General features: G+C 38.0%; 1 protein-coding gene across 2 annotated transcripts in view; it reads right to left on the bottom strand.

The window, feature by feature from the left end:
- Nucleotides 1-10787, bottom strand: part of LOC135156828 (uncharacterized) — a 30291-nt gene extending 19504 nt beyond the window's left edge. Inside the window, exons 1-2 of one of the 2 annotated variants that reach the window (XM_064110442.1) lie at nt 10392-10787; nt 1413-1529 (exon numbers count right to left, since the gene is read on the bottom strand). In XM_064110442.1, the coding sequence (XP_063966512.1) occupies nt 1413-1416 (4 nt within the window). In that variant the 5' untranslated portion in view covers nt 1417-1529; nt 10392-10787. Of the gene's footprint in view, nt 1-1412; nt 1530-10312 lie in introns of both variants that reach the window. The other variant, XM_064110443.1, reaches the window with a different exon arrangement.
- Nucleotides 10788-15411: the final 4624 nt, after the last annotated feature.

Raw genomic sequence — 15411 nt, forward strand, 5'->3', positions numbered from 1 at the left:
TATCAACTTTTTTTTGTCCTTTCCAGGACTTCACACATGGTTTTCTTTGTACATGGGAGAGTGATCGTGGTCGTAAACGCGATAACTCCAGTTTGACTTAACCTAGGCTCGTATAATTTGGTGTGTATGATACTGGCATGGATCCCAAGAAGCCTACAGATTTTGAGGTCAAAAGGTCAGAGGTCAAGGTCACATCGACATGTTTTCATCTTACCCTTCCGAAGTCCTTGTAAACGCTGTAACTTTAGTTTAACTTAACCTAGGCTCATATAATTTGGTGTGTGTAATACTAGCGTGGATCCATGGAAGCCTATCGATTTTGAGGTCAAAAGGTCAAAATCACAGTGACATTTTCATCTTACCCTTCTGCAGTTCTTGTAAACGCGATAACTTTAGTTTAACTTAACCTAGGCTTATATAATTTGGTGTGTATGGTACTAGCATGGATCCCAGGAAACCTCTTGATTTGAGGTCAAAAGGTCAAAGGTCAAGGTCACACTGACATTTTTTCATCTTACCCTTCTGAAGTCCTTGTAAACGCGATAACTTAAGTTTAACGTAACCTAGGCTCATATAATTTGGTGTGTATGATACTAGCATGGATCTCAGCAATTTTTTTGATTTTGAGGTTAGAGGGTCAAAGGTTAAGTCGCCACCTTCTTGCTTGACCAATAACTCCATATTTCTACGTTACAGGCGGGTGTATTATGTGCTCGCCTTAGCGACACTCTTGTTATTGCTTGAAGAGAACATAAACATATATGTTATCATTGAAAGAAAATGTAGAAAGGCCATTTATGCCTCACGGAGGGCACTATGAGATAAGAGATTAAATGTCGTTTTAAGGCATAAAAAATGTGTCTTGAGAGAAATGTTATCATAAAAAGGATGCTAAAAGGGGAAGTAAACATATTTTAAAATGGATTTTTCTAATAAAAGATGCACTTGTAGAAGGAAAATGAGTGCAAAATAAGGAAAATGGGCATTGATCGTGCATTAAAAGAGTGGTTTTAAGTATAGGGCAACTTTTCTGTTACGGGAAAGCTAGGGCACTTATAAGAAAGAAAAAGGACACTCGATAACACAAAATGGGTGCTTATAGGGTGAAAGGGACATAGAACACGTTTGTAGAAGGGACATCTTCTTTCTTGGATACACAGGAACCCTTTTAAGTACTTCAGAAAGTAAAGGGCATTGCGAACTTCTGCCCACAGGATCACCGCCCCTGCTTAAGTTAAGTTATTCCTATAAATCAAACGGCGCGCCGTTCGTACTAGCTCCATATAGGAATAGGAAAGCTTTAAGATAGTAACTTATCTATTTACGATCATTTTTGAACTCAAAACAATTGTACAAACAATGAGATTATTAATTTGTGACCGCACCAATTGCAAAATTGGAGGTGAGTTTACCCATTTTGCTGTTGGATGTAGCCGGTTCATCAGACAATGGAGACTGGCTTGAAATGATACCATTAGTAGGCCTATTATCATTCCTACACGTGATTCCAGCTCCAACAGACCCTGATCCTGTAAAGATATAAATGTCAGAACAACAACAACAACAACAAAAACCAAAACCTGAATCATATTGACATTGGTAGCCACGCAATTGATCATGTATTAATAACAATAAAAAAGTATACAGAGCGTCCCAGAAAATAGGAAACCGGAATTCGGTGTAAATTTTTGCCATCATAATTATATAAATTTAAAAGATATGCCTCCTCTCTTGTTAATAGAGCCGTCTTCACCAGCCTGGGTTTTCAATCTCAAGTTTGTAATGAAGACGCAAACACCGTCGGAATCATCGCGGTAGTTCGCTAGATAAGTTGCACCAGCTCGAGTTTGCTCAATCTCGAGATTTTAGCTCGACCCGCATCCCTCTTCACGATTAATCTCGAGATTCAAGAAACTTCATCTTCACCAGCGCAAAAAGAGCAATTCCATTGATGAGTGGATACCATGCGTGACCCCCCCCCCCCCCAAAAAAAAAAAAAAAAAAAAAAAAAACTTAAAAGGGTCTCTTTTTCAAGATAGGGCACGTTACATACGTAACGTAATAAGGGAGTAAAATACAAAAAACAATGAAAAAAGGGTATATATTTCGCTAGGAAAACTACGTGTTTACGGTCCAATTTGCGAGGGTATTACGACAAAAAGACTAAATACATTATTAAGGACGTACTTTTTGCCCCAACATTACGTGTTTAGGGTCCGATTTGAGCGAGGTGTGGGAGGTGGGGCGGTACTGAACACAATGTAAAGCCGACGTCCGTGACATAACAATAAAAATATCGTTGTACTTGTTTAGGGTGTCAATTCGGGGAATACTTGTCAAGTGAACCGTTTTGTTTCCAATAATTGTTAGGGGTATGGTTTCACACGCCAATATTTGTTAAGGGGTGCATTTTCAGAACGTGGAAATACTTGTTTAGGGGCCTTTTTACACGTGAATCTTGAATCATCATTGTAATGATGATTGCTATTGTAATCGTGACTGTGATTAGCGTTCGTGATTATATTTCTAATCATGTTCTAGTTTGGTTTCACACGTGCTAAATATTCGTCATTAGCCTTATTTCCTCTGGAATCATCATTTAAATTACGATTTTTTTCACCGTGTGAAAGGGCGGTAGGGTGCTTTTCGAAACCCCATGGTCACGCATGGTATCCACCAGCGGGAAGTGTTCCCCCCCCCCCCCCGGGATCGAGCAAGAGTTGCTCTTCTTGCGCTGGTGGAGATGGGGTTTCTTGAATCTGAAATGAAAGTAAAGGAAAACCGACGTCCGTGATCGTTTTAAAGCAGCAAAGATTTGTTTCTTGCGCCAATATGTTATTGTATTTGATGTGTCTTGTGAAATGTCGCCCTCTGCGAGGGATGATGTCTTATCGGCCCTTACGATGGCCGCGCACGATAAATGAGGTTTGCCCTAAAGTTGGTGTAATAAAATTGTTGTTACTGTAACTGGTTTCCCATCTCCTTTATTACTTAATGTCGTGGTGACAGCTGGGATTTGAACCTTGCCTGCTCCGCTCACCGATGGGATTCATGCTATCCGAGCAACCAGTTGGTCGGCAAAAAAGTGTCGTGATAGGTGTAACAATGTTTTACTACCTCAGTGCCGTAGTCCCATATACACTCCTTTGAATGGCTGTTCCCTCACCGAGGTCAAGACCTCGCCCCCAGGCCCGAGTGCGAGGCCGCCCCAGTCAAGTTGGTTCTTGTACTTTTCTGTCAGACTTTTCTAACTTTTCTAGTCATGCACTTAGTAAATCAAGTAATTACACAATCAGTAAATCAGGAAATTACACAGTAAATCAAGAAATCAGACATATTGGTACACGTACAATTAGTAGATTTAATTGTGTCGAAGATGTTGAACCTGTCGGTGACAGGTCCGGTCATAAAGGTCGTGATTGTGATAATGAGAATAAACCAGACGGTGGTTATGAAGTGGCGAATGAACTAGAAGATGATTATGGTGATGAAAATGATTATCATGATTATGATGATGAGAATGAAGAACGAACTGATTATGATGAGAAGAATGATTATGAGGTTGAGAATGAACCAGAAGATGATTATGAGAATGACTCAGAATATGATTATGTTGATGAGAATGAACCAGAAGATTGTGACAGTTTTCATTGTGATCAAGTTAGCTATAAGTTGGATGATTCCAGACGAACGCCATGCCTAGATCTACTTAGCCAATCATATACTCAGAATCGGATTAGAGTTTTACACGTACACTTATCTAGCCACAAGCTTGACGATCATCGAGCCGTGTCCGATGATCATGAGTCGAGAGACAATGATATCGGCAGTAGGTCTAGTAAAGAGATGTATGATAGATCTGCCTATTATGACATTAATGATGACCACAAATGTGATGCCCGGTGCGTTGTACCTTGCTATCAGCACACGTCGAGTCCTGAACATATCCAGGCTACCAATAGTTATAGCATGACACCTACATTGATTCAGACTAGTCCTAGGCCCGCCTTAGTTCATCATAGGCCTAACGTTAACCAAGTTGTGTGCCCACTTTGTCTTAATGCTAGTCGGCATTGTTACCGCCACCATATTGGTGACTGTCCATTCTTGCCCGACCATGAAAGGCGCATGATTAATACTCGAGCTCGCAAGGCCGCTAGCATTCTCGGCTACACCAATTTCCAGACTTGTAGTGATACCTGCGATGAGTTGATTGTTGATCATGACCCTGGTTGTGATGATGTTCCAGGCTGTATTCCTTCTGAAGATGTTGACTGTTCATCGTATGCCGTGGATCGTTCCTCTGTAGATCCTAATTTACATCTTGGTTGCGTTGATGACTCGAAGTCAGAGTCAGCCTTTCAGGGAGACCCTCACTGGTGCAATGGACTTTCATCAGAGTCAGATGAGGTCCAAGTTCCTCACATTATGCCACATAGGTCTGTGGCTAGTTCAATCGTTGTGCCTAATCAGGCCCCCCGTGACTCCCTTTGTGGAACTTTTCCATGGTGATCAGTGTGTCCGTGTCAGCATTGTCAGTGGGTCTACGGAGAATTTGATTTTACATTCTACGGTTCAAGATCTTGGGGCTGTGATAACCGCCACTTCCCGATCAGTTCAACCTACAGACAATTCCTCCCCTCTTGCGATTGTAGGTGAGACCTGTCTCACATTCACAAGGGACAACAGACAGTTTCTCTTTGAAGGATTAGTGGTAGAGTCTTTAGATGTTGCTGTACAGGCTGGAATTCCATTCATGGAATTACATGATGTACATGTATTTATCCGACCGGCTAAACATGTAGTATCATTCGGTGATGGACCATCGTATCCGTACGGTCCTTCGGCTATCCCGCTATCCGATGCGCTTGCTGCAGGCTTACCTGATTCGGCTTCCGATGGCGTTGACCAATCTTACCTTGTTTCAACTCCGGACTCCCGTAATCGTGAACAAGCCCATCCTGCTGTTGCAGACCAGTCATCTACGAGTGAAGTCCTTGGAGACATGGAACCTACTGTTGACTCAGACAGACATCTTATAGCCGCAGGGCCCATCAGTGAGCGTATAACACCTCAACCGCCATCGGCTCCTGATCATGAATCTTTACACCATAGTAACTGTGCAGTCCATGACTCCCCATCTGATATTGTTTCTGTATCTCAACCAGATCATTGTCAGTCATTGGATCCCGCATTACATGATAACAGTAGGTGCTACCTGAATGCCCTTCCTCTTTCGACTCTTGGGGTCAAGGTTTCTTGTGTTCCTCTCATGCACAACATCACCGTCGCCGAGCATCATCATATGGCTCCTCATCCTTGTATCCTACGGATCGATGACCTTCCTGGTCGACCCCCGGATTCTCCTGGAGATGTCCCCGGTGATGCTTCAGGTCCTACCAGTGATCCCCGGTGCTGCAAGATGTTGGATCCTCAGTTCAGGTGGCCAGACACCATTGTGCCCTTCACTTCTGCCCTCATGATGACTTCACAAAGTCGGCCATGTCACCCCGTTGGAGGACACATTGGTCTCCCCCCAGGTCGTCCTCCGGATATTGACTATAAATCACGCAGGGCCCTTACTAGATTGCCGACTGATATGACCCTTCTTCACGAGACCCTTTCAGGAACGTCGATGGGCAAAGACTTTGTTTTAATGTTCCATCGCATTCTGTGAGTGACACCTATCTATGGACTTCGATACAGAGGACTCATTCATGACAGTATATGAACTGGTATTCTAGTGCTCATACTGATATGGACAGTAATCACAGTATATACTCCACACTCCTCTGTTTTCTTCTTTTCCTGTTACACCCTTGTCTATTTGCTTTTTTGTGATGTGATTTGTGCATGTTTTTTATTTGTATATTTTCAGCCTATGCTGATATTTGTCACTATAATATACCTGTGACCATGTTATCATTGTTTTGATTATTCCTAAATAAATTGTATCCCTTTGGTTATATTGGGTATCATGCAGTTATTAAGGTGTTAGATGGATTGTTCCCCTTTGCATATAAATCATTTAAGACTACAAGTTATCGATTGCATGTTTATTTTGGTAATTTCCATCTCAATGATGAGTTGATAATTTGATATTTTATAATTACCGGTACTTGTTTTTAAATTATATGTATTCATGTCATACTGGTTTTTATTAAATGATGATAAATTAGTATCAGGATGTATAGTGGGAGCCCGAATGACCCTTTTTATCAGCTATTTTAGGTTAACAATCTTTTGGCAATCCATAAATACATCTTTCACTTTCCATAGTTTATGGTAGTCCAGTAATCTGCTCTTGGTTGTCATGTTTTGTTTGTTTGCCTTTAGGCATTGCGCGTTTCATGGCTGAGCTGTGGAGGCTGGATAGTGCCCATTGTAACTTACTACTGGAACAATTTGTACACTTTCATTTTTTTCTCTTTTACCCATTCCAGAATTTATTTGCTTTATGTGCCCCTTTGCCTATTTGTTTTACATGCTGTTTAGTGCTTGCTATTACTAGTATGTGCAAAGACTGCCTTTTGCTGAGCAAGATTTGTGGGCCTCCATATCCTTACATGTTCTTACAGTTGGAAAATATATTATCTTGTTTATGTGCTTACTATGATAGGATTGTTTGTCTTTAGTATGCAAGGCAGCCATGTTATTCATTTCCTTTTTATTTCGCATTAGAAACAAAAACAAACAAGCAAAAAAATGTAAGTTGCATTTTACATTTTTCAGTATTTGCACATTTATGTACTAGTATCTATTGGTGAATGGGCTCGTAAATGTTCACAATTGTTGTACTTATGAATGTATTGTGTATTGCTATGCCCTTTTAGTTTTGTAGCATTTGCAGTGTCCACAATGATTGTGTTTATGGATGTAGTTTATCTAGTGATGCATTTTCAGCTTTTATCCTTAAGTCATGCTTTAACCGATTGTTTCATGGTGTGTTGACAATATTGATGTTGCTACATGAATTTGACTGTTATACATGTTATAGCTTTTTAAGCATACATGTTTTGACGGCTATTAGTGTTTTCCCCCTTTTTAGTTGGTTTGATATAGGACCTGTTGATGGGCTATTTGGTGTGTGTTTTGCCTACAGATAGAAGGGTAGATGAGATGTTGGTTTATGTGTTTTGCCTACAGATAGAAGGGTAGATAAGATGTTGGTTATTTATTTATTTACGCTTGTTGTATAAAGACTAAAGTTACATTATGCCTTTTAATTAGTTGTGTAGTAACCATGGTAATGGCCAATACTTTGATTAATATGTGATACCTTCCTTGCAGGTCTACCGGTATGTTTTCCGGAATCCACAGAATTTACAGATATAGTTTTGTTTTACCTTTTTAAGGAGTGAATTGATTTGTTGTTTAGAATGTAATTGTTCCCTGAGCCAATTGGTTAGAGGTTGACTTCCAATGGAAAGATAGAGAAAAGTGGTTGCGCCAATATGTTATTGTATTTGATGTGTCTTGTGAAATGTCGCCCTCTGCGAGGGATGATGTCTTATCGGCCCTTACGATGGCCGCGCACGATAAATGAGGTTTGCCCTAAAGTTGGTGTAATAAAATTGTTGTTACTGTAACTGGTTTCCCATCTCCTTTATTACTTAATGTCGTTGATCACGTTGATTGAAGTAATCATTAAACATGCATGTGTGGCATTCAGTTGATTCAGATTATCCTGCACGCTGTGCCGTTACTGAGTATCACCATTAAAAAAAACTAGATCACACCTCCCGGTAGATTCCATTTTGCTTTTAAAATTTTCCATTTCTGCACATAAATTTATGATCTGTTAATTAAGATTTTTATTAAACTCTGTACAGTTTCAATTTTGGCACGTATTATGCCATAAAACGTGTTGGATCATGTTAAAAAAGTCATGTACGGATTTGAATATTCATCGTGTAATAAGAGGAAACTTGTCATTCGAAAACGCTAAAAACCAAAGCTGTAAAGATAAGTGGATCAAAACAAAGATTCACATGCTTGTCTCACTGTAAAAAGAATGTCAATGGTAACCATAATCATTCCATCATTTTCTATTTCGAGAAGAAAAATGCGGTATTAAGTCCATAATGTATGTACGTTGACGTTCTCCCGGGAGATTCCATTTTGCTCTTAAATTTTTCCATTTCTGCACATCAATTTATGATCTGTTAATTAAGATTTTTCTTTAACTCTGTACAGTTCGGCACGTAATATGCCATAAAACGTGTTGGATCATGTAAAGAAAGTCATGCACGGATTTGAATATTCATGGTGTAATAAGAGGAAACTTGTCATTCGAAAACGCTAAAAACAAACGCTGTAAAGATAAATGGAACAAAACAAAGATTCACAATTTGTCTCACATGTAAAGAGATTGTCTATGGCTATATGTATGTACATAAAGAAAAGGCAGTACTGACCTCATAAAACTTACTGTCAAATTGTCTGCATTTGTAGGCCTAATAATAAGGATATGTGTTCGACATAAACTGGCATGATTTCTGATGAATTTGAAAACTAGTTCTGTATTTTTGGAATTCGCGCCAATCCCCCAGGTATGTTTATCGTTGCCTGGCCTGTTAGCGTTTGGAATCATCAATTCATTATGTATCATCAGTGCAGAGATATGTTTTGTAGTTTGAACATGTACATGTTTCATCTGGATTTACTAACCGCCTTTTCACACGGTTAAGAAAAAAAATCGTAATTTGAATGATGATTACAGTGAGAAGGCTAATGACGAATTTTTAGCACGTATGAAACCAAACTAGAATCACGAACGCTAATCACAATCATAAATTCAAATTTTACCTTCTTTGGAAGTGAATTCCAGTTAAGTTTTACTCAAATTACGGTACGAATTATACGTGTGAAAAGTTTGACCTTCAAAACTATATTTTGGGGACGGAGCTTACGTGCCCTTTCAAGCACTACCGTAGATAATACAATTGTCTTGCACTCATCGAATCGCTGCAGTGCTTTGAGTGACAGTCAGCATGACAAAATTTTAGAAAAAGTGGTTTATAGCAAAACTATTGATTTTTTAAAATATCACAATATTTTTTCTAACATTCAGTTTGGATTTAGAGAAAAACATAACACAGAACATGCATTATTGAATTTCGTTGATAAAGTGGCCCACGCTTTTGATAATTGCTCACATCTAGTCGGCATTTTTCTGGACTTCTCCAAGCCCTTCGACACCATTAACCATGAAATCTTATTACATAAACTTTCTCATTATGGGGTGCGCGGGAAGGCCTTGGAGTGGTTCAGAAGCTACTTGTCCGACAGACGTCAATTTGTATCTTTAAATGGTCATGCATCCAACATGCAATACATTAATTGTGGAGTCCCGCAAGGCAGTTTGTTAGGCCCTTTATTATTTATCATTTATATTAATGACTTGTAAATCATCTGGTGTCCTTTCGTTCATTCTTTTTGCAGACGATTCTAATATATTTTATTCCCATAAAAATCCATATACCTTAGTAAATACTGTTAATAATGAACTTTTAAAAGTCACACAATGAAAAAGAACCAACAAATTGTCTCTTAATCTACTTAAAACTAAATATATGCTATTTAGCAATTCCATTGATACACTTCCCATGGACATTGTTTTAGATGACACTAATTTAGAAAGTGTCACATCCATTAAATTTCTCGGTGTTACCGTTGATAATAAGCTTTCCTGGAAATACCATATAGATTGTATATGTAAGATTATTTCGCGAAATATTGGCATTATCAATAAACTGAAATATCATTTTTCGTCGTCATCACTTTTGACGCTATATTCTTCCCTGATCTTACCTTACTTGAATTATGGGTGTTATGACAGAGAATTATCTCTACTTCAAACTCACAAAAAAATTACACTAAAGCAATCATAAAGTTTAAGTAAGAATGAAATCGTCCTGCTTTGGACCTTTAATCAAAACTTTGCATCTCGTAAGCAAAGTTAAAACAACAAAAGTTTCTTCCGATTCGCAACAACATGCTTCAATGATAATTTCAGCAGGTTCGATAAAATTGTAAATCGAACATTGTTTCACAATTTGTATGACCGTCACTCAAATCCCAATGCATTCAACTCTTATTTCGGCTATTAGTGGATTATGACTATGAGCTCGCTAATTCAACCTAGGCTAAGGCTAACGGCTAAGCCTACTTAGTTCTAGATCTAGATTAGAATTTACAATACACTCAGGCCTGTCTAACAACGTTACAAATACATGTACGATACCGGTGCAAACTATAAATGATGTTAGACCCAGATTAGATTTGTTACTTAAGTTTAGTTTAACTTTACCAAAAATAAATGTTGGGGCCCATTACTAGCAGTGAGACTGAATTCAGTTTTATTCTGGGAGTCTTCATGGTGTACTCACAGTCCAGTTCGCGATTTAATTGCCGATTAGTGTGTTCATGTGATTGTGAAGTTCATCCAATACTAGTTGACAGCGTTCACTGTGCAGTCCACATTAATGACGTTGTGTAGATTACATCTCCGAAGCGTACTATGTGCGTGTAGTCCCAACAGTTCATTTAAATGTTATGCACATACATTTTCGAATTCGGTTCCAAATATTATTATTGAATGCGTGGAAACATTCAGGCAAAAGTCCACATCTTGGTAGAAAGAATAATCAGTTCAGCTAATATTCAAAATAACTTTCATCTTGGGTCAAAATCATACAGGGTTGAAAAGAACGACGAAGTTTCACCCGTTAAAATAAAAGACGTCACTTTCCTTTTCACGCGTTCCGCTTCCCACACAGTTCACCAATGCCAATCGCTTTTCCGAAACCATGGAAACAGTCCATTAGTCATGTTCCGAAGAGCAAAATCTTAATTCTCACTACATGATAATAATATGTTGAAATAAACTTAACCTTAATACGATACTATCAAGTTTATTCGTAACATGGGATACTTGCCTGGGGCAGCACCCACCAAACCATTTTAGATAGACTGTTATTACTGCAAAAGAAGTCCCTTCGTATTATTCATAATTCAGCTTTTCGTTCACACACTGACCCACTATTTTTTTTTGAGCAAATTGCTGAAGATAAGCAACCTATACTTATTTCATTTAGGACAATTTATGTTTAAATTTGACAAAAACACCCTTCCACGTGTATTTGATTCTATGTTTCCTCTCAATCGGTCTTTTCATAATTACCCCACTAGGCAATCTAACGAATTTCATTTACCCCGTTTTAGAACTTTATTGGATAAGATTACCTTTATGTTCGATGGCCCTAGATTTTGGAACTCCCTCGACAATAACATAAAAAACAGCCCTTCCATACATTCTTTTAAAATAAAACTGAAATACTTCTTACTTAAATCCTACCGAGGTCTTCATTACAAATTCCCGCTCGTTATCATCTCCTCTCAGACTTCAAGTTATTTTTGTTAGTCTTTATCATTTTGTTTTATCCTCTCTTTTCGGTCGCAATTCGTCCTGATTCTATTTATGTTTATTTCTCCTTTTGTCGTCCTGTTTTTTCCGCTTCTGTGGGTTATCCTGTTCTTTTTAATCTATTTAGTAAATCTCCGTAGGCAAATAGCAACCATTGCGTCTCTCTCTCTTTCTCTCTCTCTCTCTCCTCTTTTCTCTTCCTTGAGGGGGGTTCACATTTATACAAGCTATGCTTTTGAGTGAATCTCCCATTTCCACAGATACCTTTCTTCTATTTAAACTATATATCATAATTTTGTCTACAGTAATGTTTTGTATTATCTTTTTATGTTAATTATCATTAATGTTTTGTATCGTAAATATTTGTTATAATGTATGAAAAATGATTTGTATCAATATTTATGTAATTTCTGTTGGAAATAAATCTTGAATCTGAATCTGACACAAACCGCTTTCGCTCGGGAATTTTGAGTTCAAATCAGTTTTCGACTGAGCGCGTGAAAGGTTCGATGATTCTAAAGACGAGTTGCAATCACCATGACAATGATGATTCAAGATTCACGTGTAAAAAGGCCCTAAGACTCATATTTTTTTTAATTGGGGCGGGTTAAGGGGGTGGGGAGGGAGGGCGTGACATGAAAGGGGTCTATCACTTTTGTCTTTTATATGAATTTAGCTGGTTTTAAGGGTTTCATTCTCTTATATCAATATTATAGAATGACGAATTCCCATCATACTAACACACATATACCTTTGTTCTGAGGTAACTGCCCCTCCCTCTGCCGGGGCGATGTTCCGCCTTTCTCACGACGTTGATCTTATTCACACAAGTTTCTTTTAAAGCCTTCAAAAAGAGGCATTATTGGAAGCTGCATGTGAAAGTATTAAAATAATCTTTTTGGCCAGAAAGCACGCGACGAACTAGAATCAATTTTATTTTCCAATCTTCTTCTTTTTTTAAATTTATGTATTTATTTATTTATTATTTATTGTATGATCATCTATTTATATGTAATTATTTTCTTTACTTATTTATTTTATTGTTATCATTTTTTATTATTCATTTGATTTTTATTTATTATTTTTTTAATTATTATTATTATTACGATGGAAAAAATAAATCTATTCATCTGGACTTACTTGTTGAAGCAGAGGACAGTTTCACGTCCGATCCGGGACGCTTCTTCAGCTCTTCTAAACTGGCGGGAAATCGTCGTTGCCGATTGGCGCCGAAGCACCGTCGATGTTATTGTCTTGGAGACGTCGAGGAATTTTTCGGATTACTGGATTGTAAATCCGAGAGAGGTTATGTCTTAATCCTCCTCCTTTGTTGAGAGATGGGTTTTCTGCGTTGACGTAGACCGCCTCACGGACCCCCCTCTGTGAAACGTGAAACTGTCCTCTGCTTCAACAAGTAAGTCCAGATGAATAGATTTATTTTTTCCATCGTAATTTGACTTTTCCTGGATGAATCAAAACATACATCAGTTTATTATTATTATTATTATTTTTATTTTTATTTTTATTTATTTATTATTTTTTTTTTTTGGGGGGGGGTCACAATTGGGATTTTGGGCGGCCATCCACTCTCTTATGGATTACTGGGTTGATACATAAAATTGTTTAATTTTTGCCCCCCCCCCCCCATTTTTACATTTTTTTTTGCATCATCGGGTCAATAATATGTTGTTCTTGTTATTCAAGAAATAGTGTTCGTCTTTCTAAAGCTGTTGTTTTTTTTAATTTTAAATCGAAAACTGTAGAAGTATTTAGCTGATGGTGATTTTTACCAGATTGCTAAAAAGCAAGAATACTTGTAAGCAAGCACCAAAAGGACAAAAGGTTTGAGGTCCTCTCCGAGGGACCTTGTAATGATGATAAACGACTCATCAAATGTCACTTGCGGACCAAGTGGGAATTGAACCCGGGCCACCGGAATTTGATACCTCCGCTCTATATTTAGGACTACGCTTTCACGCCCCCTTCCTTTTCTACCTAAATAGACCATAGAGACGCGGGAAAGATTTAGAATAATTTATTCACTCATAATTCAATATCAACTTACCAAAAGGAGAGCACATGTAATGATGATGCAGTCCATGTTTCATTGGTCTCAAAGTCGTCGGTATGAGTTTTCCGTTGATGCGTATAGGTCGACAAAGGGTTTGACTGTGTTCCGCCGAGGTGGTTTGGAAAGTACCCCTGTTGGGTTTCGATGCATTGGCTAAAAATAGGCCTTAGTATTGAAACGTTATGGGACAACAATTATTAAATAAACTGATGAACAGGAAAGGATCATTTTAGACCATTACACAACTTAAACCTCGATGATATGAAATGAAAGCAAATGATTTGTATCTAAATCCTTTGAAATTAAAATCTTACCGAGGAACCCCCCTCCCCCAAGTAAACAATGTCATCATTTTTAGGAAGTGATTTATACATCAATTCTAATTATAACTGGTTCACACAATTGCTACCATTAAACTTACAAACATTTACAAACTTACAAACATATTTACATTCTTTATTCACAAAACATGGATACAGAACTTATTAGTTTTAGGCAGAAAATAGGCCTATAAACATCATATTATTACAATAGCATTATTCTCAACACATTTAAAAACAATTTATGACTGGGGATGTTTTCTTATCCGATGTCACATAATTCAATAAAGTAGGGCAACAAAATGAAATTGATTGTTTCCCCAAACTGGTGTTAGTTTACTTTTCTCTGAAAAATATTCATTAAATCTATGCAGAATCCAATTGATAATTAAAGCCTGCATAATAAACATTATCAAATATCGGTATTGAAAATATCATTTATTTTAGATAATAAAATTGAGGACAAGAGTAGAATCTCATTGATCTAGCTATTCATTTTGTTGTTCTTTTAGTGGTCTGAGCTGTTTTGCACGTCCCACCACTAGCGTATATAAGGGGGGGGGGGGGCAGGGGGGCAGTCTGCCCCCCTGACGAGCCACAATCCATGCAAGGACGTATCCCTGCCCCCCTGACGAGCTTGAAAGATCTTTTTTGCCCCCCCCCCCCGACGAGCTTGAAGACCTTTATTGCCCCCCTGACGAGCTTGAAGACCTTTTTTTTTGCTTGTCAAATTTTTTGGCGGACGGTTTTGCCCCCCCCCCCTGTGGAAAGAAAATCCTAGGTACGCCACTGCGTCCCACCCCTACGGGGTGTAATAATTGAGTTGTATATCACAAGTATGACTCTTTTTCTAACATAATTCTTCATTGTGTAAAGTATTTTTTCATCAAAGTGATGGTCCGGGCTGAAAATATTTATATTTAAATAAAAAGAGTAAAATTTGCAGAGCAAAATGCTGAAATGTGAATTTCAAATTTTAGCAATATTTTGTAAAAACAGTTATATGCACATCGTCATGAATATTCATTAGGTGGGCTGATGATGTCACATCCCAACTTTCCCTTTTCTCATTTTATTACATGAAATCATAAATGTTTCATTTTTTATACATGTGTAAATGATGTGTTCCATTATGATGAAATAATTTGCGGCAATAAATAACTGATGCACAATAATCAGTCGTCAATCCAATTGTTTTAATTTTTGGTAGAAAATTTTTGAATAAACCGAATTTAATATAATAGAATACAAAAGAGCAAGTGGGGATATGACATCATCATCCAACCTAATGAATATTCATAAAGACATGCCAAGAACTGTTTCACTGGAATAATGAAAATCTTTAAAATTCAATAACTTTGTTATTTGTTTCAGATGAGTGGTGTCTTGCCAGAAAAGACGCCTTTGGGAGGGCAGTAACCACTAGCGTACCTACGGAACCACAACCCATGCAAAGGACGTATCCCTGCCCCCCTGAAGAGCTTGAAAGACCTTTTTTACTCCCCCCCCCCTGACGAGCTTGAAAACACCTCCATTGCCCCGCTGACGAGCTTGAAGACCTTTTGTTTTTGGCTTGTCAATTTTTTTTTTTC

The sequence above is a fragment of the Lytechinus pictus genome, chromosome 15 (genome assembly GCF_037042905.1).
Source record: "Lytechinus pictus isolate F3 Inbred chromosome 15, Lp3.0, whole genome shotgun sequence".
Taxonomy (NCBI): domain Eukaryota; kingdom Metazoa; phylum Echinodermata; class Echinoidea; order Temnopleuroida; family Toxopneustidae; genus Lytechinus; species Lytechinus pictus.